Source organism: Macaca thibetana, chromosome 3, assembly GCF_024542745.1.
Source record: "Macaca thibetana thibetana isolate TM-01 chromosome 3, ASM2454274v1, whole genome shotgun sequence".
Lineage (NCBI taxonomy): Eukaryota > Metazoa > Chordata > Mammalia > Primates > Cercopithecidae > Macaca > Macaca thibetana.
The window spans coordinates 119,021,708-119,046,547 of NC_065580.1; the positions used below are offsets into that span (position 1 = coordinate 119,021,708).

A 24,840-nucleotide genomic window follows, 5' to 3' on the forward strand; every position below is an offset into this window, starting at 1 on the left:
GGCGCGGTGGCTCAAGCCTGTAATCCCAGCACTTTGGGAGGCCGAGACAGGTGGATCACAAGGTCAGGAGATCGAGACCATCCTGGCTAACCCGGTGAAACCCCGTCTCTACTAAAAAATACAAAAAACTAGCCGGGTGAGGTGGCGGGCGCCTGTAGTCCCAGCTACTCGGGAGGCTGAGGCAGGAGAATGGCGTGAACCCGGGAGGTGGAGCTTGCAGTGAGCTGAGATCCGGCCACTGCACTCCAGCCTGGGCGACAGAGCGAGACTCCGTCTCAAAAAAAAAAAAAAAAAAAAAAAATGGGGCAGCACACCAACATGGCACATGTATACATATGTAACAAACCTGCATGTTGTACACATGTACCTTAGAACTTAAAGTATAATAAAAAAAAAAAAAGAAAGAAGAAGAAAAGAACAGGTGTCAGAAAAATAAAGGTAAAACAGGTAAGACTAAAAAAAAAAAGATTAGAAATATACACTGTAAAAAAAAATCAATACTGATCATTTACATTTTAAAACTTTTAATAATCTGTACACGAGTGCAGGTTAGGTAAAAGCAAATTATTAATAGAAAACTGCAGTACTATCATCGAATGAACATGTCTGCTGACAATTCTACCAGGAAATTAAGGAGGTAATTTCCTACACAATATAGCTGAATTGTCCAGTCTTTAAACACATCTGGAGTCATCTCCACTCAATGACGTGGAGAATACCCTGATGTGGGGAAATGGAAGAGCAGCAGCTAGCCTCTCCAGGGCAGTTTCAGCAGGAATAAACATTTAAAGGAACAATAAAATAGGTTTTAAAAGTTGCTTTTGATGAGCAATGCTTTCCAAAATGCAATAATGATTTTTTTTTTTAAATGTAGAAAGAGAAGCTATGTTAAGAACAGACATCCAATGAGTGCACTGCTTCTGTGGCTCACAAGGTGACTGAGAAAAGGGTAAAGTCCCAGGAGAGCCCTCGGGCCACCCACAAGCACAGGACATCCTGCCCAGCGAGCACACTGGCCTCCAGCACACTGGCCTTGTGACAATGCTTGGGAACTCCTCTAAAACTTGTCTAGGCCCAAGAAAAGAGAGGTAGCAATCACTCCCGTGAGAGGGCTAGAGGGGAGGGGAGGAAGGAGGTAGGGGATAGGCTAGGGGCATCAAGCTCAGAACGGGGAAATTCTGCAGGCCAGCAGAGCCGCGTGCTGCCGGGAAGCACTGGCAAGGCCAGGCCGTTCTGCTGTCTCGAGGAGCTGCTCCCCACCAAGTTCTACAAAAAGCCACATCCGTCCATACTTCTAGGAACCCAGTTTTGCAGACGCTCTTCCTCCCGACTGTCCCTGACTCCTGATAATTCTGAGTCCCCAGAAAGCTTGAAGGGGACCTAGAAATATTCACTTCTCATTTTAATTTCATTGCAAACTGTCCCGGTGTACTTTCAGGGCTGTTTAAGGCTCTTAAGGGAATCTCTCCATCTGACAGACACAGTTTAATGTTCCATAGCAACAAGGTCTTCTATAACAAGGACTGTAAGTCAGAATCCCAGAGGATTCTGGGTGTTTGTGGTTTCAGTCGGGGGTGAGGGGAAGAGTCCACTCTCATTCATAGCAGGAAAAACTTTCCATTCCTCAGACCCAGAGACTTCCTGGATTCCAGAGACGGTCCCCATTAAGTGTAACACTGTTGCTATGCACACCATCCTAAGTCATTTGGTTATTACAAGGAATGCTTTTTCACCAAATCACAAGTTTTCTATGACCAATTTCAGTGAACCAGTTAAATAGAAGGATTTTTAGAAAGAGCCACCGTGATAGCAATTCTAGGTGGAAACTTGAGCAGGCAACATGAAGAGGCAGTTTATAAAATGAAAAACGACTGTGGTTCCACTGACACCCTACATTTTCTTGGACGAAACACCAGGAGGCTTGTTCACTGTGAGGGAGACAATACTCACAAGAGCTGTGGTGCCCACGTTTACTTGTTCTGATGGGACGAAAAGCCAAACTAAGAAGGGATCAGATGGAAGCACGATTTTCACAACTACCTGGATTATTATTTATGGAGGGGATGGCCTTAAAAAGGGTAAGGGAAAGAAGAGGTGCCTTGAGAATTCAATGCTTTATGCATGGCACAGTTTGAATATTTATATTTTCTCAGCTCAAAATAGCAAACGGAATGTTCTTTCTCCCACCCAAATCTTATTGAAGAGTGGTCTTCCCACAGCCAAGTGGATCTTTGTGCCTATTCATTTCCAGGGACAGAAAACCACTGTTTTTCTGTGATCCAGTCCCCAGTGTTTAAAAGCTGGCCTGACCCCACCCCATAGTGCCTGGCGGGGAAAGAGTCACTTGTTTGACTGAGAACACGGCATCTTCCGTCTCTCCTGATGCCAGTCAATTTCACACTTTCTTCCAAGAAAGTACACCAAAACGGAAGCACTGCCTTTCAATTACTTTTTGCATTAAAGACTTTAACTTGTTTATTCCAACTGCTTTTATTTCTTACAGTTTTGTGAAAAAGGCAGCTTCTTAAAATGGAGTTGCCTACTGATCTAAGCCTTGTGGCTTAGGAGGGCATTTGTTTCCCACTGCCTGTCAACATCTCAGCCCTCCATGCTCCCAGCACAGGCAAAAATGGGTTAAAAATCATTAAACCACCCACTTCTTACGGAAGGAACTGAGGTGAGTATCAAATATTCTTTATTTTGGGTCCCATTTTATTTTCTGGGGGGGGGACAGCAAATTAATTCTATTTCTGTAATTGCTTCATGGCACAGACTCTGCTGTGTTCCAGTAGGGTTGTGGGAGAAGGCACTCTGCAGAGTTACCAGTTGTGTTCCCTTATCAAAGGCAACAGTGAGATCCAGAAGCAGATCATTGTCACTGAGACCACAGGCCACGTCAATGGCCTTAGGCTGATCTCATAAGGAAAAAAAAATGTAGTGTTACAGAGAACTCTAAAAAAGCGGTAACTTTTTTTTTTAAGTTGACATTATTTTGGATTGCTGTTTCCAAGGCAAAAAACCAATAGTGTGTTTTTTCCATGCATGGAAGGAAATATGATTTTAATTTGTATGACTGGCAGCCAAACAATGGGCAACCTCCCGGTTCTTCAGTCCCTAAAGGACAGAAAAAGGAATGACTTGCAACATCTTCCAACTCTGAAGTCAGTTTCTCCTCCTGAGTCTTCTAAAGCTACCATTAATACTCTCTTGCAAGTTTTACCTTACCAAGGTACCACCTGGTATTACAAGATGCAACAGTGTTTAAATGTGGTTTTCACAGATTATTGTTAATAAAGCACTCTTTGGTGGAAGACAAGCAGCTGGGTTACTTAACAGAGTTAACACTACAACAGTATTACAAATAGTCAAGTGAAGATGATAAAGCCAAATAGTATCAAATTACAGAAAGTACCATCTCAGTAATGCCTTTTGTATCTTTATAAATTTTGACACAGGGTCACAAGGTGAACAGAAAATAAATACATAAAAAACCTCCATCAGATCCTCAAGTCTTCTGAAGGCCAGCAACTACAGTGCTTGCCATCACAGGGACACACATTCACCACAGACCAGCCAGCTCCCTGGGTACCAGAGGGCTTGGGTATTTACACCTGAGACTAAATTTACAACAGCATTTTTGTCCTTCAGCTTGAGAGCTGGGTCCTTCTTTGAGTCATTTGCTTGCACCCAAACTCAAAGTTCATTATTGAAACTCCAGTGGACATTTTCTCCATTGATCGCTTCTTAGGTGGAAAGCAACTAAGGCTTTTGCAATTTTGTTTTGTTTTCAAATTGTGCTAATTTCTGTTGCAGTTTTCATTTCCTAGAGTCTTCTTTCAGCTCTGGTCACAGGATTTTACTTAACGCAAGACCGTTTTAGCCCTTGAAACAGAGAGAAGCAGCTATCTGTCAGGGGGTCCTGATGGCTGCTATGTTCTGAAACCATCGAGACAGAATAGCAGGATGGGAAGAATGTAGTCACAAACAATCCACCAGATGACAATACTACATAGTGCAGAGGTCAGCACAGCTAGGGGACATGTCAGAGGAATAGCGTTTGTTTTTGGTTGTCTTCTGCTTTTCAGGGCCCGAAGTCTATCACCTTGTGTCCCTCCATTGATGTTGTCGTCATCACTGTAAGGTTCGGGTTCTTGCTGGTCTTGATTCTCGACCCCATTTATGGAAATGTCATCAACACCAGAGAGAAGTTTGGAGAAGGCTGCTCTGTGTTGTCCATTCTCCTGCCCCTTTAACTTCTGCCGAAAATAGTCCCCTTCCAGCCAGAGGCTTGTTTGCTTCATCACCAAAAACTGCTGCTGAGGCCCAATCACCAAGCCAGGTCTGCAGATCCTTACCCATGCAATGGTCTCAGCTGCTGTCATCCTGAAATGCTTCATGATGTAGCAGGCTATCAAAGTGCCCGTGCGACCAAGGCCAGCTTTACAATGTACTGCAATGGCACCCTCAGCATTTTCACAGATATCCAGAAATTTTTTGACAATGGCATCAGTAGGGGTGCTGCCATCCGCAAAGAAAAGATCGTGGTGATCGAAGCCAGCATCCATAAAGCGTTTGGCATCATACATCCTTTTATTAAGACGAATAATGGTAGTAACATTGTGATTCTTAAAATATTGAATATAAGTCTCAGGAGAATGTTGAGGGTAACCACATTCAAGTCTGGTTCTTGAATGAGGTCCACAGAAGGCAATAAATCGGTCTGGTATTATCCAATTTAAGTCTCCGTTTTCTGCTTTTTCATAGTGTTCATATTCATCAAGGTTAAATGAGTTGAAATTAAGGAAGCCATACTGCATTGCCTTCTTTACTGCATGAAAACAGTCAAGAAGTGTAATGTAGAAATTGCAGCTTCCATAGGCAGCATCTCTGAAAGGAATATAGGATGTATCTCCAAAGATTAATATTCTATATGCTTCTTCTGGAGTTCTCCCCAAATATATAACCATGTAGCATCCAACAAGGAAGGCAGCATTGGCTTGTTTTCTCTGATCAGAGCCAGTAAAATGAACAATTTTCTTCCTTAACATTGTAATGGACTTTAATTTCTTATTTATCTTGCAACAATATCTGTAAACCATTGCCAGATTGAGTGGTCCAAAGTCTTCGGAGAAGTTCTCATATTCGAGTTCATTATCTACGCTGAAATAATGTACATTTGATGCACTCTTTGGTCTGCTGTTGAGAATGGCAAAACGAAGGCGATCGGTGATGTCCAGGTACAGGTCGACCTGGGGGCCCCGGCGGCGCGGGTCCTGCTGCGTGGAGCTGCGGATCTTCTTCACAACCGGTGAGGTCGACAAGCAGCACGGCGAGCAGGGAGACTCGGCGGCCGAGCTCGACCGCCCCTCGCTTTTCCGCTTCATGGAGGCGACCGCGGCCAGTCAGGGAGCAACGACCAAGGCCCCGCGCGCCCGTGCGCCCGTGCGCCCACCGAGGCTCCCGCCAGCCCCGGCGCAGAGCGGTGCTGCGGGAATGGCGGGCGCCGGCAGAGCCTGGCGGGAGGCGGTAGGTTCGTGCAGGAGCTGGAGGAGGGGCCTGGCCCACAGCGCCTGCCCCACTCCCTCCCGCGACCGCCCTCCCTTTGCTTTTCTGAACCAGGAGCTGAAGGGTTGTATCATACTGACAGCAACGAAGTGTTAGATGAATAAGTCATAATGCTCTTGTCATAGCAACCGCCTGGATCTTAACCTTCTCTCCAGTCTCTGGAAATTCCGCCAAACAAGTGTTAAAAACTTTGAGTATGACTTTATTACCAAATGGCAGTATTTTTGAAATACACATTTAGGATCCATTAAAAGTTGGAGATTGTGACCATTCGGTATGGAAAGTCATGCCTGCTTGAAGACAAGTTAATGCTGACATATTGCTCTTTCACCAACTCTCCCAATACCCTAACCTTGGAAACATGGGAGCACAAGATAGTTAAATGGATATTTTAAAAGACGGCATTTCTTTTTTCTGTTCTATGTGGACTTTCCAAAGAAAAGTCTTGGAGAAGCTAAACAATGTGTGTAGAAGATCACGCATGGGATATCACATGTGATAAATTTTATATCCAGTCAGTGTCATCCCAAAGCCAACATGCAGCTGTGCACTTCTCGGGAACGGAACAGGCCTCTCTACTTCACCAAAGAGAGCTTTATGAAGCTTCATCCCTAAGTTCTGGGTTGGGGGTAAAATAAAGAAGAGGACTGATGGGTTGCTCCTGAGCTTACTACTCATTCATACATCTTCTTGCCGTTCTGTTTGGTGGGATTTCCCCCAATCATTTATATCCTTCTGGTGTCCACAAGGAGTGAGACCTAAATTCCCAATTAGATAGGCTTTATGAAATTTTAAAAGTTAATGTATACATTGGAATTAGTTTAGGAGAAAGGAGAGAAGAGTAAAAGGAGATAGGTAAAGATTCATATTTGTCCTTAAAGATTCAAGCTTCTGGATGCAACAAATACTTTGATTAATGGGGACCTCAAGAATAATTTTGTTCACTACTGTCCGAATGCTTGCCTCCCATCCACAGTATTTCTGCCCAGTGAATGCATTGTATTTTCTTTTTTCCAGTTTTTGTTGGAATACTCGTGTCCGATAGGAAACACACATCTGAAGGCATGCAGTGAGGATGGTGATATCCCTCGCCTTTTCTTATCATTTATTAATAGACTCAGAAACAATTTATTGAATGTTTGCTCTTTGCTAGAGACCTGGTTCTTGCTAAGAAATGCAAAGTTTCGTATGAGACAGTCTTGCTCTTGGAAGTTGCTTGTATAATCACCACACTATCCGTGAACACTTAGATCTCTGTTTATAATAATTTAAAAAATCCTAAACACAGCTGATTAGAAAAGTAAGGTCATCCAGGTTGGCCACTCAGATTCCTTCTTCTAGGAAACAAACATGAGTCCCAGAGCCCCTCCTTATTCTCTTTGGGGTCCCCGAGTGAAATGCTCATGTCAAATTTAATCTGAGTAGCCATATCTGAAACAAGCGAAAGGTAAGCTGAGAAGGCCATGCTTCTAAGAAAAAATAATAAAGCAGACTCTAGAGAGAAACAGCAATGATTGACAACATGGCACCAGAGACGATGGAGACCCTTATCTATCTTTCAGCCTGAGGTGGTTTCCCTCTAGTTATTGGCATCTGCTTCTCAACAGATCTTCTCTTTAAGTTCCAGAGACACTATCTTATTCTTCCTTCCCCAGTCCTCCTGCAATTGTCTGGCTAGTCTGAGAGCGTTTGTATCTACAACTCAGTGATTTCTGACTGGGTCTTTGTTACTCAGGTAACCACAGGAACAGGCTCTATTGACACACCTGAAAAGATATGTCCATGGCCACCTCGCTGTGGGAGGAAAGTAAAGGGCTCTCCTTTTCTCAGACAGGTTATTTTTCATTGTTGAATCCCTTTTGCTCCTTCTACCTTTAATGTTGAACTCTAATATGTGTGGAGGGTGTTGGGCATGGAGAAAGTTTTATTTTCTCACCCAAATTAGCTACCATTTTGACCACCTTTTCTGCATAAGGTGGAATATACAGACAACTAGAGGAAGGTTTAAAGAACAATCTACTAATTGTCTCCAAGATAGTCTAAACTTTGCAGAGTCAAGGTAAACTATTCTGTAAGGTTGGACCAAACAAAAGGGGAGGTTCTCACTGGACATACTTATTGAAACAAAACCCAACAAATGAGGATAACTAAATTGCAATGGCCAAATAGGGTGGTCATGATGCCACAGTTACTCCCCTGAAATTCCTGAACTTTTTTACTTATAAGAATTCCAGGAGCTGGGTTCATCACAAACTGATAATGACTATTCCAAGAAGTGCTATAGCCTTTAGCCAATCATCTGTTAGCTTCTTTCTGTTAACCAATGGTAGTTCTATATGAACAGGCTGAGACCACCTTGCTATACCTCTTCATTTTGTCCTTAAAAATCTGCTTGTAGCCTCTCCAACTGAAAGCACTTCTCTGACGTAGTTTGGATATGTGTTTCCCGGGTTACGCTCCTCAAATTTGGCCAAATCGAATTCTTTACTTATGCTAATTTTGCCTTAGATTTTTATTTCAGGTCAACATTATGGATGCCTTAGATGGATGTTTTTTAGGTGACTCAGTTGTTCGGTGGGTCACCTCCATTCTTTATCTCTTTCTAAAACCTCTTATTCTTCCCTTAGTCCTATTCTTTTAAGTCTTTTCCCCATCCTGAATTCTAGTCCTCCTTTTTTGTCTATTTTAGTTACTCTTCCCTAAATACATATCCAATCCCAAGTCTCCTCTGAATTTTATGGTGAGATGATTATCCCCAGCTCCTCACAGCTGCTTGGGGAAAGAGAAACTATGGTGTCAGTCATGGAGTCTCCTCTGCAGCCTGGCTTTCTCCCTTCCCTTTCGTTTGAGCTCTAGCTATAAGCTTGTTCCCAGAAGCTACACTTGCTTTGGAGCTTATACTCATTCTGTTCCCTCTACGTAAAGTAAATATTCTCCTAGGTTTCCTAATTTTGTAACTTACAATTGTCTGTCCAAACTTGGTGGTTTCTAGAGCACTTGCATCTTATTTTATAGTTTGGTCACTGCACCTGAGAATTTGTCCTGTATTATTCTGCATAAAGAAATACTGTATGGTGGTATATTCAACATACCACCTCACATGTTTGTCTGATACATCCGTTTGTATGACTGTGAAGTTTAAATAACTTAAAATACAAAAAATAAGGGATATTGGACTTGGGAAGTACAAGAGTTGTAAAATGATTAACTAATTAAAATAATACAACAGTAAATGATTTTATGGCTTCTAGTTATTTTTCAATCTGGAAATTATTTGGCTTATAAGAAAATGGAGGAATACAAGCAAGATATTTGTCATAAAATAAAATGATTAAGGTGGGGATTTCATGTGGTTCTTTTATTTGTTCCTCTTGCATCAGAACAATTCAGGAGGTTTGTGCTTATCAGGCATTTATAACACTTAGTTCATCTTTAAATTAAGGTATATTGTCACGCCAGGATTGTTCTTCCCCTCCATATAAGAATAAAAGATAGGCTCTATAAAGCCTCTGAACAGTCTAACTAAGCTGCTTGCCCTTCATGCCAGTGACAAGTAATGAGTAAGAACTATTAGGTGTCATTGAGAAAACAGACATTGTAATGCCAGTGCCAATCAAAATTATCTGGTATTGAAAATTGGACTTAAAATTTTAAAAATATGTGAGAGCTGCTAGAAAAATTACGAAAAATTGAGTAGGGTCACAGCACTCAACAAATCTTCCAATTTCTCTGCCACAGGCTTAGTGTCACCTGTACATTTTCTAGTCTAATAGAATGTAATAGCCCAACAGGGTCAGCAGCGATATGCGCCTCTTCCAAATACATTTCTGTTTACATTCCCGGGGTCCAATTATAATAACAATGACATAATTTGAATTCTAAACACATTTGTATTGTTGATATAGTATGAAATTTTTCAACTAATTAGAAAACTCTACCTTTTAAAAATGCACAGTGAATAAATATAACACATACACATGTGCTGCTGTTTCTGTTTTTGTTTTTTGTTTTATTTCTTCCCAATAGCTAAGCCTATGACTACTACTTCAGGGAAGGTTTATCAATTTAATATGCGCTGAGGACCATTGCACTTCTAGCCTTCAAGCTTGTATTCTATCAGGAAGATGGAATAGAGAAGAACTGGTAGATAACGTTGTATGTCTTTGTCGGGCACGTGTTTGTAGTCCCAGCTATCTGGGAGACTGAGGTAGAAGGATCACTTCAGCCTGGGAATTCAAGACCATCCTGGGCAACATAGTGAGACCTTGTCTTTAAGAATAAATAAATACAAGTAAGTAAGTTTTAAAATAAAATAAAACAAAGTATGTGTTTTTTAAAAAATTGTATGAACTCAACATATGGGTAATTTTCTCCAATTTTTTCATTATTAATGAAATTAAGGAAATACAAAGATTCATTTTAATAAAGATTTATTACTTAGAAGTATTTGAACATTTTTGCACTATTTACTTTTTTATCACAAACCCTTCATTGTTTTTTATTCTTGGCACCATTCTTAGGAAAATGGAGACCACAGCCCCAGCTTCTCCCTGCAAATCCCCATTTGTGGTTGAGTAGCCAAGTGGTTCACTGCGCCTCTTGCCACATTCAGAAGAAACTTCATTCATTACACCAAAAATAACTGAGAAATAATGAGAATGTTTCCTATAAAGCCTAAAAATCACACTAAAGGGGGGATCCATTTATACTACTGTTATGAATTGAATTGTAATTTATGCATCTTGTGATGATGCATAAATGTTGGGGTTTTATTTGTATCTCTCACTATCCCTTTGTGTTACAGGCAATAATAGAGCAGGCCATTAAATGTCTGTTTAGTAATTGCTTGTTTATTAAGCACTTAACTGAAGTGCTTCTCATTAACACAGGGGGAATTTAAAGAAGAAAATAATGGGAAAATTAATTGCTGACAAATGGATGTCATGGCATATGGCTACTGTTGTCAAGGTTTGCAGTGACTAGCATCTCACTTTTTTTCTTCTTTCACATACTTATCAGATTTCTTTTGTGTTCTCGTACCTGAGCTAGGTGTTGGGGATGCAGAAATATTCTATAAGCAGTCCTAATCCCAAGGACATGGAGGAAAGAACCACCACCTATCTGTCTTCAAGGGAAAGGTAATGCTTCAGTGACATGTTAAACTTGAGTGGAAATTTTTCCAGCAGGAGAGGGTGGAAAGTCTCACTCTGAAAAGGCACAAAGCTACACCGAGGCTTGCTTCCTTTGCCTCTGAAGTGTCCAGTCATCATGAGCAGGTCTTGCTATGGCACTAAGTGTTTTATCTATGAAAATATGATTCTTCAGAAATGTTTGTTCCCTGCCATTTTTCCTGGTAGTTATGATAAACCCCTTTAAGATTTTAATGGAATGTAATTTACTTCACATATGTAGGCTCTAAGGCGAGCTCATCCAACCTACGACCTGCGGGCTGCATGTGGGCCAGGACAGCTTTGAGTGTGACCCAACACAGATTCATAAATTTCTTAAAACATTATGAGTTTTTTTTTGTTTTTTTTTAAAGCTCATTAGCTATCATTAGTGTATTTTATATGTGGTCCAAGACAATTCTTCTTCTTACAGTGTGGCCCAGGGAAGGCGAAATTTGTATACCCCTGCTCTAAGGCTAACAGATCTTCGTATAAATCCCAAATCCTCTGCTCTTTACCATGTGACTTCAATGTGCTGAATCTACTTGAAATTGCCTCCTCATCTTGAAATTAGAAATAGCATAGCCTATGTGCTGGAGTTATGTTGAGTATTAAATGATAGAATGATAGTAGCTAGCACAAATGAACACTGTTTCTCATCTCATTTTGCCTTATTTCATGTGACTGTGTTATAATATCTAATGTGAATGAAAAATAAACAAGATTTGGTTATTTGCAAAGAAGAAAGTTCTAAAGCCTTAGAAATTACATTTTCAAGTTTCTATGGCCTTTCAGAAATGTATTCATGGATCAATAGATACATTGAAAATGGACATTTGTAAACTTCATTGCATAAGTTCAAAAAAAATAGAAAAAAGTGATACTGACAATGGTTGAATGTTGCATGATGTATTTCATCATAGAATCATAGCCATGAAAGTATTTCAGAGATGAAGAAATATTTATGAGACTGGGCTTTGATAGAAGCTGTAACATGGCTTAAGTAGGCCTTTCTGTGGGCTAGGGACACATTAAGAATCTGAAAATAATATGCATATAGTAGCTGTTTAGGTCATGCATGGCAAGTATTCTTGGTATATATTTCCTTTAAGAACATTACCAGTGAGATTTGCTTGGGTGCTATTGATTTGGCTGGCATTCATCCAAAAAAAAAAAAAAAAAAAAGAGAGAGAAAAGTAGACAAATAATTTAAATTAGGGGTTAGATCTGCTGAAAATTATAGGGCTGAGATTTCCTTTTTCAGTGAAAATAACTTAAGAAGCTTAATTACTAAGTTAGGATTTTCTAATGTTCCCTCAATTCCAATACACACACACACACACACACACACAAAACTTGAAATTTTCTCTTCCAAATACAATGTTTTATAATTTGAATGCCACTCCAATAAATATGTTCCTGAAACTCTTCTAAATCTTCACTCCAGACCCCTCTTTAGCTAGCTGAATATTCCCAGTGACTGAGTAAGCCCAATATAGTATTGATTGTTGTTTTGGTGTTAGGTACTAAAAAAGATTATCATTATTGACAAGAAACCAGTCTTTCACTTTGCCCTGTTGGACACTACCTGAATTGTAGCCAAGAGTAGCCTTCAGAATCTGTGCATGAGAGTAACCACGACCTTGAGTAGCCATCTCTGTGCACTGCAGGAAACAGGAAAGAAGGCATGTGAGGTAGAAGCTCACATTTTTCCACAGCACTGATTTTTGGCCGCTATTCACCTTGCAGGCTCTTCTGGGAGGCTTCACAGATCCAGACAAATGATGGTCTATGCTAATGTTACACGTTAGGAAAGCAGACTGGGGATTGGCCAGGATAGCTGACCAGAAACACCAATATTATAGGTTACCTACTAATTCCAGCTCTAATGATATACTTTTGGAATAATATAAAGAAATTTTCTGTTACTTAATGGCAGTTGATAGATTGCTTATTTTACTCTTATTTGAAACTTTTCAGAAAAATTCCATCCATCTAGGCTCCAGGACAGAGTGGGATCTTTCCATGATTCCTCTAAAATAACCTGGCCTGGATTAGGCAGTCTTACTTATCACAATCCCAATATTTCAGTATCGGGCCTGTAAGCTGATATGTTCCATAATGGGCCTGCACTTAGCACTTCTGTGAATCTCTTAGTTCTTGATATTCTCTTACTTATATTTATGTATCATTCTCCCCTAAAGTTCATAAGCCACCAGGACAGTAGAGTGTATTCTCAAAAGCATCTGACCATGCTCAGCATGTAATTGTCATATAAAATACTCTCTAAATTTCAGAGGATGATAATTCATATTTTAGCTTCAAATTATGTATTTTGAGAGGGCTAAAGTAAACAATTTTATATGCAAATGATTATTTAAATTGTAATTGATTTGTGGAAAATATAACAACTTGAAAGAAGAATATGAGTTGTAGTCTTTGTTCTGCAAAAAAATGTCCCAGCTGTAAGTTATAGGAAAAGCCCATGTAAATCCAGCTCATGTGAAGCTCTTTTACTAATTCATTGTGCAACATGGGCCCACCCACTTTGTCTCCGTGTGCTTTAGTCACTTACGTAGAGTGAAATTACTAGATAAAACTCTTTCCAGTGGGAACATGGTCAGGCTCCTTGTATAATAATTTAATTTTTTTGATTGTGTTGAATGTAAAATGGAGTAACAATAAGTAGAGTATTTATTTTTACCACTGATATAAGAACTCCAGTTTCAACTCAGACATGTAAAGAGCTGGGAAGTCATTACATCTGCCCCACAGCAATAAGAAATCCGAGCAAAATGAAAATCAGTGACTTTTCTTGGACCAATCAGAAAACTGAGGTTGTAGCGTTTGCTAATCTGCATTGCTATGAAGGAATACTTGAGACTGGGTAATTTATAAAGTTAATTGATATATTTGGGCTCATAGTTCTATAGGCTGCAAGGGAAGTGTAGTGATCTGCTTCTGATGAGGGCCTCAGGAAGCTTACAATCATGGCAGAAACTGAAGGGGAGCCATTGTCATGTGTCAAGAGAGGGAGCAAGAGAGAAGGGGTTAATTTTGCATTTTTAGCAGTGGCAGGGTTTCACCATGTTGGTCAGGCTGTTCTCAAACTCCTGACCTAAGGGATCCGCCCCCCTCATCCTCCTAAAGTGCTGGGATTACAGGCGTGTGCCACCCTGCCTAGCATGGTGGTGCATGCCTGTAATCTCAGTTACTTGGGAGACTGAGGCAGGAGAATCACTTGAACCAAGGAGACGGAAGTTGCAGTGAGCTGAGATCATGCCATTGTACTGCAGCCTAGGCAACAGAAGCAAAACTCTGTCGGGAAAAAAAAAAAAAAAAAAAAAAAAAAAAAGAAGGGAGAGAGAGAGAGAATATGGGAGGTTCCAGTCCCTTTTAAACAAACAGATCTCACATGAACTAATACAGTGAGAACTGACTCATTATTGTGATGACAGCACCAAGGTCATCCATTAAGGATCTGCTCCCATGACCCAAACTGTCCTCACTACACCCCACTTCCAAAATTGGAGATCACATTTTAGCATGAAAATTTAAGGGGTCAAACATCCAAACTATATCATAGGGAAAAGTGACATCCCAACATCTGGAGAGAAGGTCTCCAGCATTTTCTTATCTGAGACAGGAGCCACTGTATATTATATATGCCAAACAAAAATCAAAAATTGTATAGAATTTTTGAAGGCTGTGGGTGGGCTAGTGTGAGAATGTGAAGCTTCCTAGGGCTGTATTCCTAGGAGAGAGTTCCACTCTCTTGTAAGCTTTTTGTCCAAGAACTCACCCAACATTTACAAAGAGGAACAAGGAAAAACCTAGAAAAAGTTCATCCCTCACCCCTTTCCCCACACACACTGTAGTGCTGGCTGGGGGTGGTGGAAGAAGCAACCACTGCCAAATCTACCCAGACTATTTCCAGCTATCTACTTCATGGATAAAAAGCTTAATCTGCAGGGGAAATTATCAAAGTTTATCCTGAGACATTGGTTTAATTCATTAAACTGAAAGATAGAAATAGAGACCACCAGCAAATCTCCACCCAGAAGCATAATCCTAGTCTCCCCTAAGCAACTAAAGTCTTAATCTGCAGGAGAAAAGCCTTCAAAACCACTGAAATTTGGGAAAAAGAAGAGGAGCAATAAGATGAGGAAGAATTTTTACCCCAGGAAAAGGGACAGGAATAGTTATGAAGGTTACATATCCGGGACTTAGGTTTTGATACCTGCCAAAATCTTTAGCTTAATGTGAACATCAAATAACCTTCCTCTTAGCCAGCACCATCACCACCATAAAGAACAACAGTAAAAGTAGTGGTGGAATACAACTGTGAAGAGGCACATGGGGAGACTCAGTCAAGTGGGAGCCAAGAAAGGGCACCAATGGAGTAGTCAGAAAGTGCTGGTGCCCATAGCACAAACAGTTTCAAATGCAACTTGTCTTCTGACCAGATTAGCATCCATCTGTACATTTAAGGCCTCACACAAGGAAACTTGTGCTTTTCTCCAAACATAAAAAATTCAGCTAATATCTGCTGTTCTTTTCATGTCTAGCTATAACCAAAAAATTATGAAGAATATTAAAAAACAAGAAAGAAGTCATTCAAAGTGACAAAGCAATTGTTAGAACTAGACAGAGCCATTATACAGAAGATGGAATTATCAGACAAGGAATTTAAAAAAGAAAACTCTGCTTAACATATTGATGGCTCCAATGGAAATACTAGACAAAATGACAACACTCAATGCCAGGTGGATAATTTTAATGGAGAGATGGAAATTATAAGAAAAAATCAAATTGAAATACTAGAAATAAAAATACAGCGATGAAGATGACAAATTCTTTTGATGGACTCATTAGTAGACTGGACATGGCTGAGGAAAGAATCAGTAAACTTAGACATAGGTCTGTAGAAACTTCCTAAACTGGAAACAAAGAGATAAAAATGAAAAACAAAACCAGAACACTAATAGAACATCCCAACACTGTGGCTCACAATCAAATAGTGTAACATATACATAGCTGCAGTCTGAGTATAAGAAAAGGAGAAAGGAGTATAAAAAAAATTGGAAGAAATAATGGCTGAGAATTTTGTAAAACCAATAAACCAAACTACAGACCTAAGGAGTTTAGAGAGAAAAAAAAAAAAAACCAGAAATAATACTGAAAACACACACATACATACACACCCCCCCCCCCCCATATCCTATTCAAACTCCCCAGAAACCAGGACAAAAAGCAAATCTTGAAAGAAAGTGGAAAAAAAATCATGCGCCACAGAGGAACAAGGATAAATTACAGCAGACTTCTCATCATAAATTATGTGAGCAATGAGACAATGGCATGGCATACCTAAAGTGTAGAATGATAAAACAAAAAGATAAACAAAAAATCTGTCATATATAAAGCAAAAACATTCTGCAAAAGTGAAAAAGAAATAATGAAGACTTTCTCAGTCAAAGAAAAACTAAGTGAATTCATGGCTAGCAGGTATATCCTAAAAGAAATGGGAATAAAATGGAATCACAAACATAGAGACACAAAATTTAAAAATAAGTATGATCTCTGTCGGGACAGGGCAAGATCCCTGCTTGTTCTAGTCTCCAATATGTAACCGAAGGCCCACTCTCTGACCCCAGCAGGAGATTGGGTGTCTCTTCTAATTCCAGATAAGAGATGAGAACTTTTGCATGAGCTGCAGTCGTGAATCCAGGGGATCAGCAGCAGAGATGAGAGATCAAATCAGGAAATAGTGTTCAAGATGGAAATTAAATTGGGAAACAATATGATGTCACAGAGACAGGAATACTGGAGTCAAAACAGGAAAATAAATGTGGATGCAGAGAAGTATTGAGATCTAGGAGGCTTCCAGAGATGAGAGGGCCTCTTCTTAATAACATGTTTGCATAAAGGAGTTGAATCCCCTTAAATGAGGGTATAGAAGTGTCATATCCTAAATGCATATCAAAGAATCATCTTTGATTCCTCAGATTGCTGATCAGCTTCTTTCAGTCATTTACAATTGGTATTAGCATCTGTTGCTCTGTAGCTTCTCAATCTCATTCATTTTAATTACTTTATGATGCTCAGTGAACAGATTACAAAATACTGAGTACCTAAATAAAAACTAATTAATGATTCTATTGCTGCAATTCAAAAACAGGGAAAACAGGGTGGTCAAACAGGGAAACATTTTCTTATATATTTAATAATAGTATTAGCAATTTTTGCAGTAGAATAAATATTTAATACTCTTTTGGGAAATGGCCCATTATTCTTTGATACCTTAGAAATAATACACAAAAGAATCCTCAAAGATAGATAAAATCTATAACTGTTAGCTCTGTATTTTTCATAAAATATTCCCACTGATATCTAAGATGGATTATTGACTTAAAAGAGTGATAAAGATTTTATTCTGATTGGCTGTGTTGAGTAGAATGGTATGGCAAATAAGTAGATTAAGAAGAGAGGCAGAGAAAGAACGTGGTTTACGGTACTTGCAAGACTCAAAGCTTCTGTGTGCCACAATTTCCTTATCTCCAAAAGGAGAACAAAAACAACTGCTGGTCTTCACACTGTAACTGACCTTAGAGTGGACAATGACCTCTTTAGTTTCAGATAAGAAATCTCCAATCTTATTCCAAGATAACCTATCTTCTTAGCTTTTCTATTCTATTAGATGTCTGTGAAGTAAGGACAATTATGCTTTCCTTATAATTTATGAGTGAAAAAGGCTATATCAGTTAATAATGCTTTCAGCTGTGTGGAGCAGAGAGCGACTTCAACTTTCCCTTTAACAAATATGGCTTTATTTCCCTCACTTCACAGGGAGTCCAGAGACAGCTGAGCCAAGGTCAATGTGGCACGTTTGCAGTAAGCTTTCCATAACTCCGAGTGAAGTGGGTGGGTTCACAGACCCAGGGTCACAATTTCTCTGATGCAATTCTGACATTGCATCTGCATTCCAAGCAGGAAGAAGGAGTAGAAAGAGGAGGGAGGAGCAGAGTTCTGTGAATGCTGGACTGAGCACATTTACGTTACGTGACTGTCAGAAGCTACACTGAAGGCTGGGAACACTAGCACTTAGTTTTTTCTATCTTTATAATAAAATCACAGTAGGAAAAATGGAATTTGGTGAGCCAATTCTCCTGACAGAAAGGAAGTCAAGGGGAGGGGAAAGAAGTAGCCTAAACCAAGAACTAATGGGAAAATAGGGCATACCGTAGAATATTGGAAGGGGTGCAGTGATTGATGGACTAGATATCTCTTTTCTCTACAGGAAGAGAGCACCTGGGTACATCTGGGATGGACTGGACAAAACTGGAAATCTTATTTAGAACCCAGCTGCAAGTTGCTGCCTTCCCTGGGAATGATGAACGATGCAAGCAAGCATTTCAAAGTATCAGTACCAAGCCTCCACCTCATCCATTTTCATAAAGACTTTCCAAAGACCTCTGACCTGACTTTACCTGTGGCTTTAATCCTCATTCCTACGTTGCTCCTGACACAGTTTGCATTTCCAACCTAGTGTACCTATCTAAGGTTGCCTAGGCTGGCACTTCCACCATTAATGTCTCAGCGCAATGGCAAAGGTTTTCGTGCCATAAAATGTGGACTTTATCCTGTAGCAAATGTAGGTTTTAAAGCAAGGGAGTAGAATGATCATACTTGAAATTTAGAAAGCTTCCTGTGTGTGCTCCACAGTGTGGAAATGTATCTGGATGGATGAAACTGGGGGATGTTACAATGATTCAGGTAAGAGATGAGGGTGGAGCCAAGGTAATGTTAGTAGAGTGGAAGGGAAAGGTATGAGAGAGGGCAGGTCATCATGAATTTGTTGTGGAGGACCAGGGTGTAAAACTGGTCAAACGTGCCTACAAGACATCAAGTTGAGTGGAAGGTCCAGCTTTCATAGTAGGAGAAACAAGCTTTGGAAGAAAGATATTGAGTTAAATTACAGACCAGATAAGTTGAAATTGCCTCTGGAAAATGCAGGTAGAGGTGTTCCCCAGAAAGCAAGACATACGGTTGTTGAAACTGGCAATAAATAATGTTTTCTTTTCTGGATGGAATTCCAGAATTTGAAGAAACTAAGGCTGAGGAAATAAACTGTGGAACATTGATATTCAAAAGGCAGACAGAGGAAAATGAATCAGGAGAGGAAAGTAAAAAGTAGAGAAGAGAAGGGGAAAGGTTAAAAAAGAAAAGAAAAGAAAAGAAAAGAAACATGCCACAGAAGTGAAAACAGGAGAGAATTTCTTTGTTTATCTCCTGGCATGGTTGAATGTTAATAGCAGGTAGTGGGTGAGAGAATAGTCTCCAGAAACATACTGTCTGCATCAAATATTGCCTTTACCATTTATTAATTCTTTGATTTGAGGCGAGATACTTAACTCCTTTAATGTTGGTTGTGAGTGTTAAAATAGCTAATACAAAACAGCAGTTAGAACCTTGTAAGTGTATAGTTGAGTGTAAATAGATAGCAGTCAACAAATGCAACTTAATATTATAAAAGATGTTATAGCTCCCTTTTAGATGGTGAGATTCTTAACGTTAAAGTCTACTTTTTCTTGTCATTGCTGTAGCCCCAATACTCAGTGAAGGAAACATAGTTGACATTGTGCAGTTATTTTAATATTAAAACAATTGTTGTTCACTTCCAGCATTTAAACAAAAGAGAGAAAGAGAAGGAGAGGGAGAGGAACTAGGATGTACAAAACCTATGCTAATGTTTTGTGTTGTTTTGCTTTTAAGTGCGTTTTAGCTATGTTTTTCAACTTCTCTTAGCCATATATGTTAAAAATCCTGCATTTTTTTTTTTCATAATGCCAGGAAAATCTCTAAAATTCAGACCACTGAGAAACATCCACTACTACCACAGGGGTCACCATCTTCTTTCCTTTGCCTTTAAAAATTGAAGCGTAATGTAAATACAGTGCAATGTAGAAATCTGAAGTGTACATCCAGGTCAATTTTTAGCTGTCTGTCAATGAGCTAAAGATACAGAATATTTCTATCACTCGGAAAGTCTTTCCATCTTTTTCCCTAGTCAGTCTTCACAACACAAGTATTCATTATGCTGACTTCTGTCATACCATGCTCTATATGTTCTTGAATTTCATAAATTGACTCATACACCGCGTACTTTTCAACTCCACAGAATGTTTTTGAGCTTTACTCATGTGGTTTTATGGTCCGTTGTTCATTCCTTGTCATTGCTGTGTAATATTCCATCGTGTGATTTATAACGATGGGTTTGTCGAGATGAAGCAGCTGTCCTTTTCGTGAGGGTTGATCAGACTGCAGTGTGCAATCACTAAGAATGTGGGAGTTCTTGCAGAATTATCCCACTCCTTTGAAGATTCCTGACTTCAAACCACAGAGGTGATCATCATGTGACCTGGTTCACAGAAAGAAAAAAATAAAAGGGATTTGGGGGTGGGGTTGGGCAGGAGAGACAGCAACGCTGTCAATTTCTTCTCTCTGAGGAGCTTAAATACCCTTCCCATCATCTCCTTGTTTTAAGGAACAATGAAGAATAACTTTCTGGGTCCCTTGGGTGTTTTAATTAAGTAGCCACAAAAAGTGCTAGCTAGAAAAGTCTATAGCGACTTATATACAGAAGTGATAATATTTTAGAATGGGCAGTTTGGGGTTAGGGCTGGAAAATAGTTCTCATATCTCCTAATCCTATACCTGTTTTAGGTGAAACTTTGATTTGGAGAACCAAATATGTCTAGCTGTACCCTCTTTTAAGTTATTTTACACCCAAAGCCCAGCCTAGCCCTTGTGGAGTAGACATCTGTCAGGACAGCTGCCTGGAGGCTGCATGCTGGAGACGGATGGAGGCAGGGGTGCAGAGAGGGACTACACATTTACCTCTGAAAGCCTGCCATGAAAGATTGTCTGGATTTCTGCTTAAAAGTAGTTTATTTATAAGATGAACTAGCTGAATTTGATACAACTGCATATATTCATTACCAAAATTTGATGTCATCTTTCCAAGCTCACCTTTTAATTTATAATCAAAGCACAAAGAAATAGGTTTACAAATGTAATATAAGCACAAATGTTGCATGTAATTGTAAAATATCGGTACATGATAAAATTGGACATACTATGTGGCTTCATTTGGATGAAATTACTTTAATTAAAATGAGAAAGCATTGAATAATCTTAGAAGTCTGAATGTGCAGCAAAGAGCAGAATGGGTGAGAGTGAGCTTTCTGTAATGAGCTCTCCTGACCAAAGTGGGACTTAGTGGCATATACGGTGATCCATCAGGGGTGCCATCTGTCTATGGGAATTCATTGCTAAAGTAAGGTCCTCTTAAGTTAACCTTTCAGGGCTCCTTGCACAAAGGATAGTTCTTACCAATGATGTATTTGGAACACAATGCTCAAATACTTCATATATGAAACAATAAAATGACTTAAATTCCCTTCTCCAATTTTATGAAACGAACATCACTTGAGATGCTCTATGTTAGGGGAAAGAAAGCTGTTCACTAAGCAAGATGCAGTGCTGAATATCATCAAATTATATGCAAGTGGTATCATTTTGTTTTTATGACTACTATATAAATATTAATATTCTCAGTTCAGAGATGAAACCAAGCCATGTTCTTGGATTATATAGATACCAAAGATCTGTTTTTCACAGTCAGGAATCGTGTGATTCTGGGCTTGATCTTATTCCCTGAACTTCTGGTTATTTTTACTATAGAAGCTTAAAGAGAAAGATCAGTTAAATATTTGGGAGCAGAAAATGTTCCTTATGAATATGCATGCCTTATCTCTCAATGCCTTAGGTAGGGACACCTATTTGTCTTGGAAATGAATGGTACTAGTTTTCTTAATAGCAGAACTAATGATGTGTGGCTAGAACACAATCAGAAATCATACTAGCAATAAAATCATGGTATACTTTATCATATAGTTCTTTGATATGCATAGTCAACAATGTACTGAGAATGAAAAATGGTGCTTCACAGGTAGGACTAGTCTCCTTACAGGAAAGCAGAAGTACAGGATAAAAGTATAGCCAAGATAAACATTCCTGGGATGCCTTAGGCAGAGGGTAAGAAGAAAAGGGAACCGAGGCAGCAATTGAGTTTTGAAGGGTTTATCTGGACAGTGGAGAAAGGACAAGAAGTCAGAAGGACGCTATTGGTCTAGGAAATGATAATATTTTCTCATTATTATGCTTATAATGGTAAGGGAGGCAGAAACTAGAGATGATGGCAATGATTAAGAACAAATATATCTAGGGAATGAGGACATGGGAGAAGAAAAAACCTGAGATTATGTCAGAAGGAATTAGGTTCTAAAATAAGTTTAGAACTTCAACTGTTAAGCATTTTGGGGAACAGAGCTTCAAAGCATCACCCTCCAAACAGGTTACTAAAGTAAGAGGTAGAGCCCATGAAAGCATAAAGAAGTAAGGCCCAGTGTTTGGGGAACTCATTTGCAGGAGATCAAGTTGAGTGGAAAAGTGCAAACCAGACCATCATAGTCAGTGTATGTCTGGCAGTAACCCTCAGTTGTAGATTGTAGGTGTGGAGGTAAGCATGGTTTTAGTTTGATATATACCAGGATACAGATTGCTACTAAATAGAGAGAGTGAATAAGAATCAACAGCTTTATTGTGTAACCACAGCACCTCAATTTTTAAAAACTACCATGAATAAAGCATTAATAGTAAAGACGGCTACATGGCTCACATGCTGCATTTTATTATTTATGTAACGTTTCTGATTGGCCAACACATTTCAGTATATCAGGCAACATACTCAGTTCTAGAAAGACAGAAAAATTAGTCACAATTACTGGCTCACAATCCAATGTGTGTGTTTACATGAGAAGGGAGAAGAGGGAGGCCATACAAATACCATGCATGTGGCAAAGGAGTTGTGATGTACGGAGTGTGGAAACACCAAGGAGAGAAGAGTTAGCTTAGCAGCTGCAGTAAAGAACAGAAGTAGTCACTGAGATTCCCATTCTCCACCAGCCTCCAAGTGCCCTTGTCTTTCACTTCGTTATTTTCATATGATTGATCATATATAACCAATGCCTTAGTCCCTCACTTAGCTGATCAATTTGTAGTGTCTCCACATAACAAACTATCAAAGAAGAAAGCCATGATAGTATGATGAAACACCATCTTTTAAGGACAACTATTTCTTAGCATATAGAGGCAGAGTTTAAAACACTGTTCTTAAAGCTGTGCTCTAATATAGACAAATCAGAAGACATTAATCTAATAGGGCAGTGTGAGTCCATTCCTCAAACGGCAGTGTGAAAAATGAACACTTGGTCCATAGTGGTACATCTGCACACAGCTGAACTTCAGAATTATTTGGAGAGTTTGATCTTCAAAGTGTAGCTCCTTAGGCTTTTTCATAGACCTTCTGAATCAGGAATTTCAAGAGAAAGTCCAAGGTTCTGCAGTTATAGAAACCTCAGAAGGAGACACTGATGCTCAGCCTAATGGAGTGACCAGTGTTCTAAGAGGGTCTTAAAACTCAGACTGAAGCACCATAGCTATCTTTGTGGATTCTATCCATCTTGTAGCTGTCTCAGCCTCTGGTTTCCCTGCTCCCGCAGTCCTGATACCAACCTGTTAGGGCATTCTTTCTAAATGGATCCTCTGATTATGCTATGTGCCTTCTCAGAGTTACTCAGTTTCCTCTGATCTGCAGAGCTATTAAACACACTGTACACATTCCCCCTGTCTTGCCTTTGGCTGTGGCATTATGCCTATCTGTTCATAATGACAGCCTAGTTCTGACAGCTGACTCATGTGAGCTAACTCTTATTCCACGTTGTGACAACATTTGACTGCTCACCTACATCATACTTCTTATGTGGAATCATAATTTTTGTTTTTGAATATTATAAGTATTTGCTGTACGAAAGAATGAATTTTTCTTTCTCTGTGGCCTTTTCTGCAAAACATAGGCTTCCATGACAAGTATTTGAAAATACCCAAAGAGCTGAGATCCAGTGACTGGATATTTGAAAGCACTAAAAGGGAGAGTGATGGGTTGGACTGCCTTAGAACATTTCAGAGGACTTGGTCTCGATCAATCACTCTCTCTAATACCAGCACTTTCCCTGGCTATACCCTCTCCCAAACCACTGGCTTTCAAGTTATCTTTTATCCTAAGCAATTTGCATAATATTACCTAGATTTCTCAGTAAGATTTGGAATAAAGGAAAATAAATCCATCTTCTATCTTGAGTTCAGCTCTATAATTGCAAGATTTGCACAGAGGCTGAAAACTTCCACAAGCATTTATTTGCCCTTGGGTGAGTTGCCGATTCTCTGGAGCAATCTTCTCCTCTTTTGCATGCACAGAGTAAGGTAGCAGAGATGAAAGACAGCTTTGAGCTTCAGCTACAAATCAGAGCAGAAGGGTGATGCTGGACAGCCTCAGAATTATAACTGATTCAGCTTGGCTCAGCAGTGACTGGAAGTAGGTCAGAAAATGGCAGTGCTGGAGTCCAGACTGTGCGGGAGAATACTACATCTTCTTTAATATTCTAACAGCTTCTTGTCTTGTTCCCTAATGTTTTACTCCTTTTTGCTCTTTCTGTAGTTTTTAATCTTTGTATGCATAAAGAGACAAAAATAGCTAAGAAATTTTTGATATAGAAAAGTGATAAGAGAACTTAAATTATAAGATAATAAATGTATTTAAATCTTAACAATATTTATAACACCGAGGTCATTTTTCAAGAAGAGACAAACAGATCAATAGCTCAGAATGTGAAGCCCAGGAAAACAAACTAACGTAAATTAAAATTAATAACTGACAAATGAATATTCAAATTGATAGTGAAAGTAAGAAACTATTTAATTAATTTTCTTGAGGAAATTGTCTATCAGGAGAATTTGGTTAATTTGCCACCAGAATAAATACTTGCTGGGAGAAAAAAGTCAAAATGTATTTTTAAAAGAGTAGTCACAAAACAATTGAGAGGAAACTGAGAATAATATTTATTTGCTTTGGCAGATGGGATAACATTCAAATAATGAAAATTACAAAAGAAATGACAGAAATGGATGATTATAACAAATAACATTT

General features: G+C 39.3%; 1 protein-coding gene and 1 long non-coding RNA gene across 3 annotated transcripts; one reads left to right on the plus strand and one right to left on the minus strand.

Annotated features, from left to right (window-relative positions):
* The first annotated feature begins 1,084 nt into the window (after positions 1-1,084).
* On the plus strand, positions 1,085-19,745 carry LOC126951466 (uncharacterized). 2 transcript variants are annotated; one of them, XR_007724483.1, is made up of 4 exons: positions 1,085-2,677; positions 10,615-10,703; positions 17,580-17,624; positions 18,031-19,745. It is a non-coding gene; the product is annotated as an uncharacterized LOC126951466 (long non-coding RNA). The 2 variants fall into 2 exon arrangements; XR_007724484.1 differs by lacking the exon at positions 1,085-2,677 and adding an exon at positions 7,361-7,624.
* On the minus strand, positions 2,671-5,427 carry CDC14C (cell division cycle 14C). Its single transcript, XM_050785553.1, has one exon. The coding sequence runs from the start codon at positions 5,382-5,384 to the stop codon at positions 3,930-3,932; it is 1,455 nt and encodes a 484-aa protein (XP_050641510.1). The 5' UTR covers positions 5,385-5,427; the 3' UTR covers positions 2,671-3,929.
* Positions 19,746-24,840: the final 5,095 nt, after the last annotated feature.

Bases quoted from the DNA above. Each gene is read 5' to 3' on its own strand.
- CDC14C (XM_050785553.1), bottom strand. From the start codon at position 5,384: ATGAAGCGGAAAAGCGAGGGGCGGTCGAGCTCGGCCGCCGAGTCTCCC.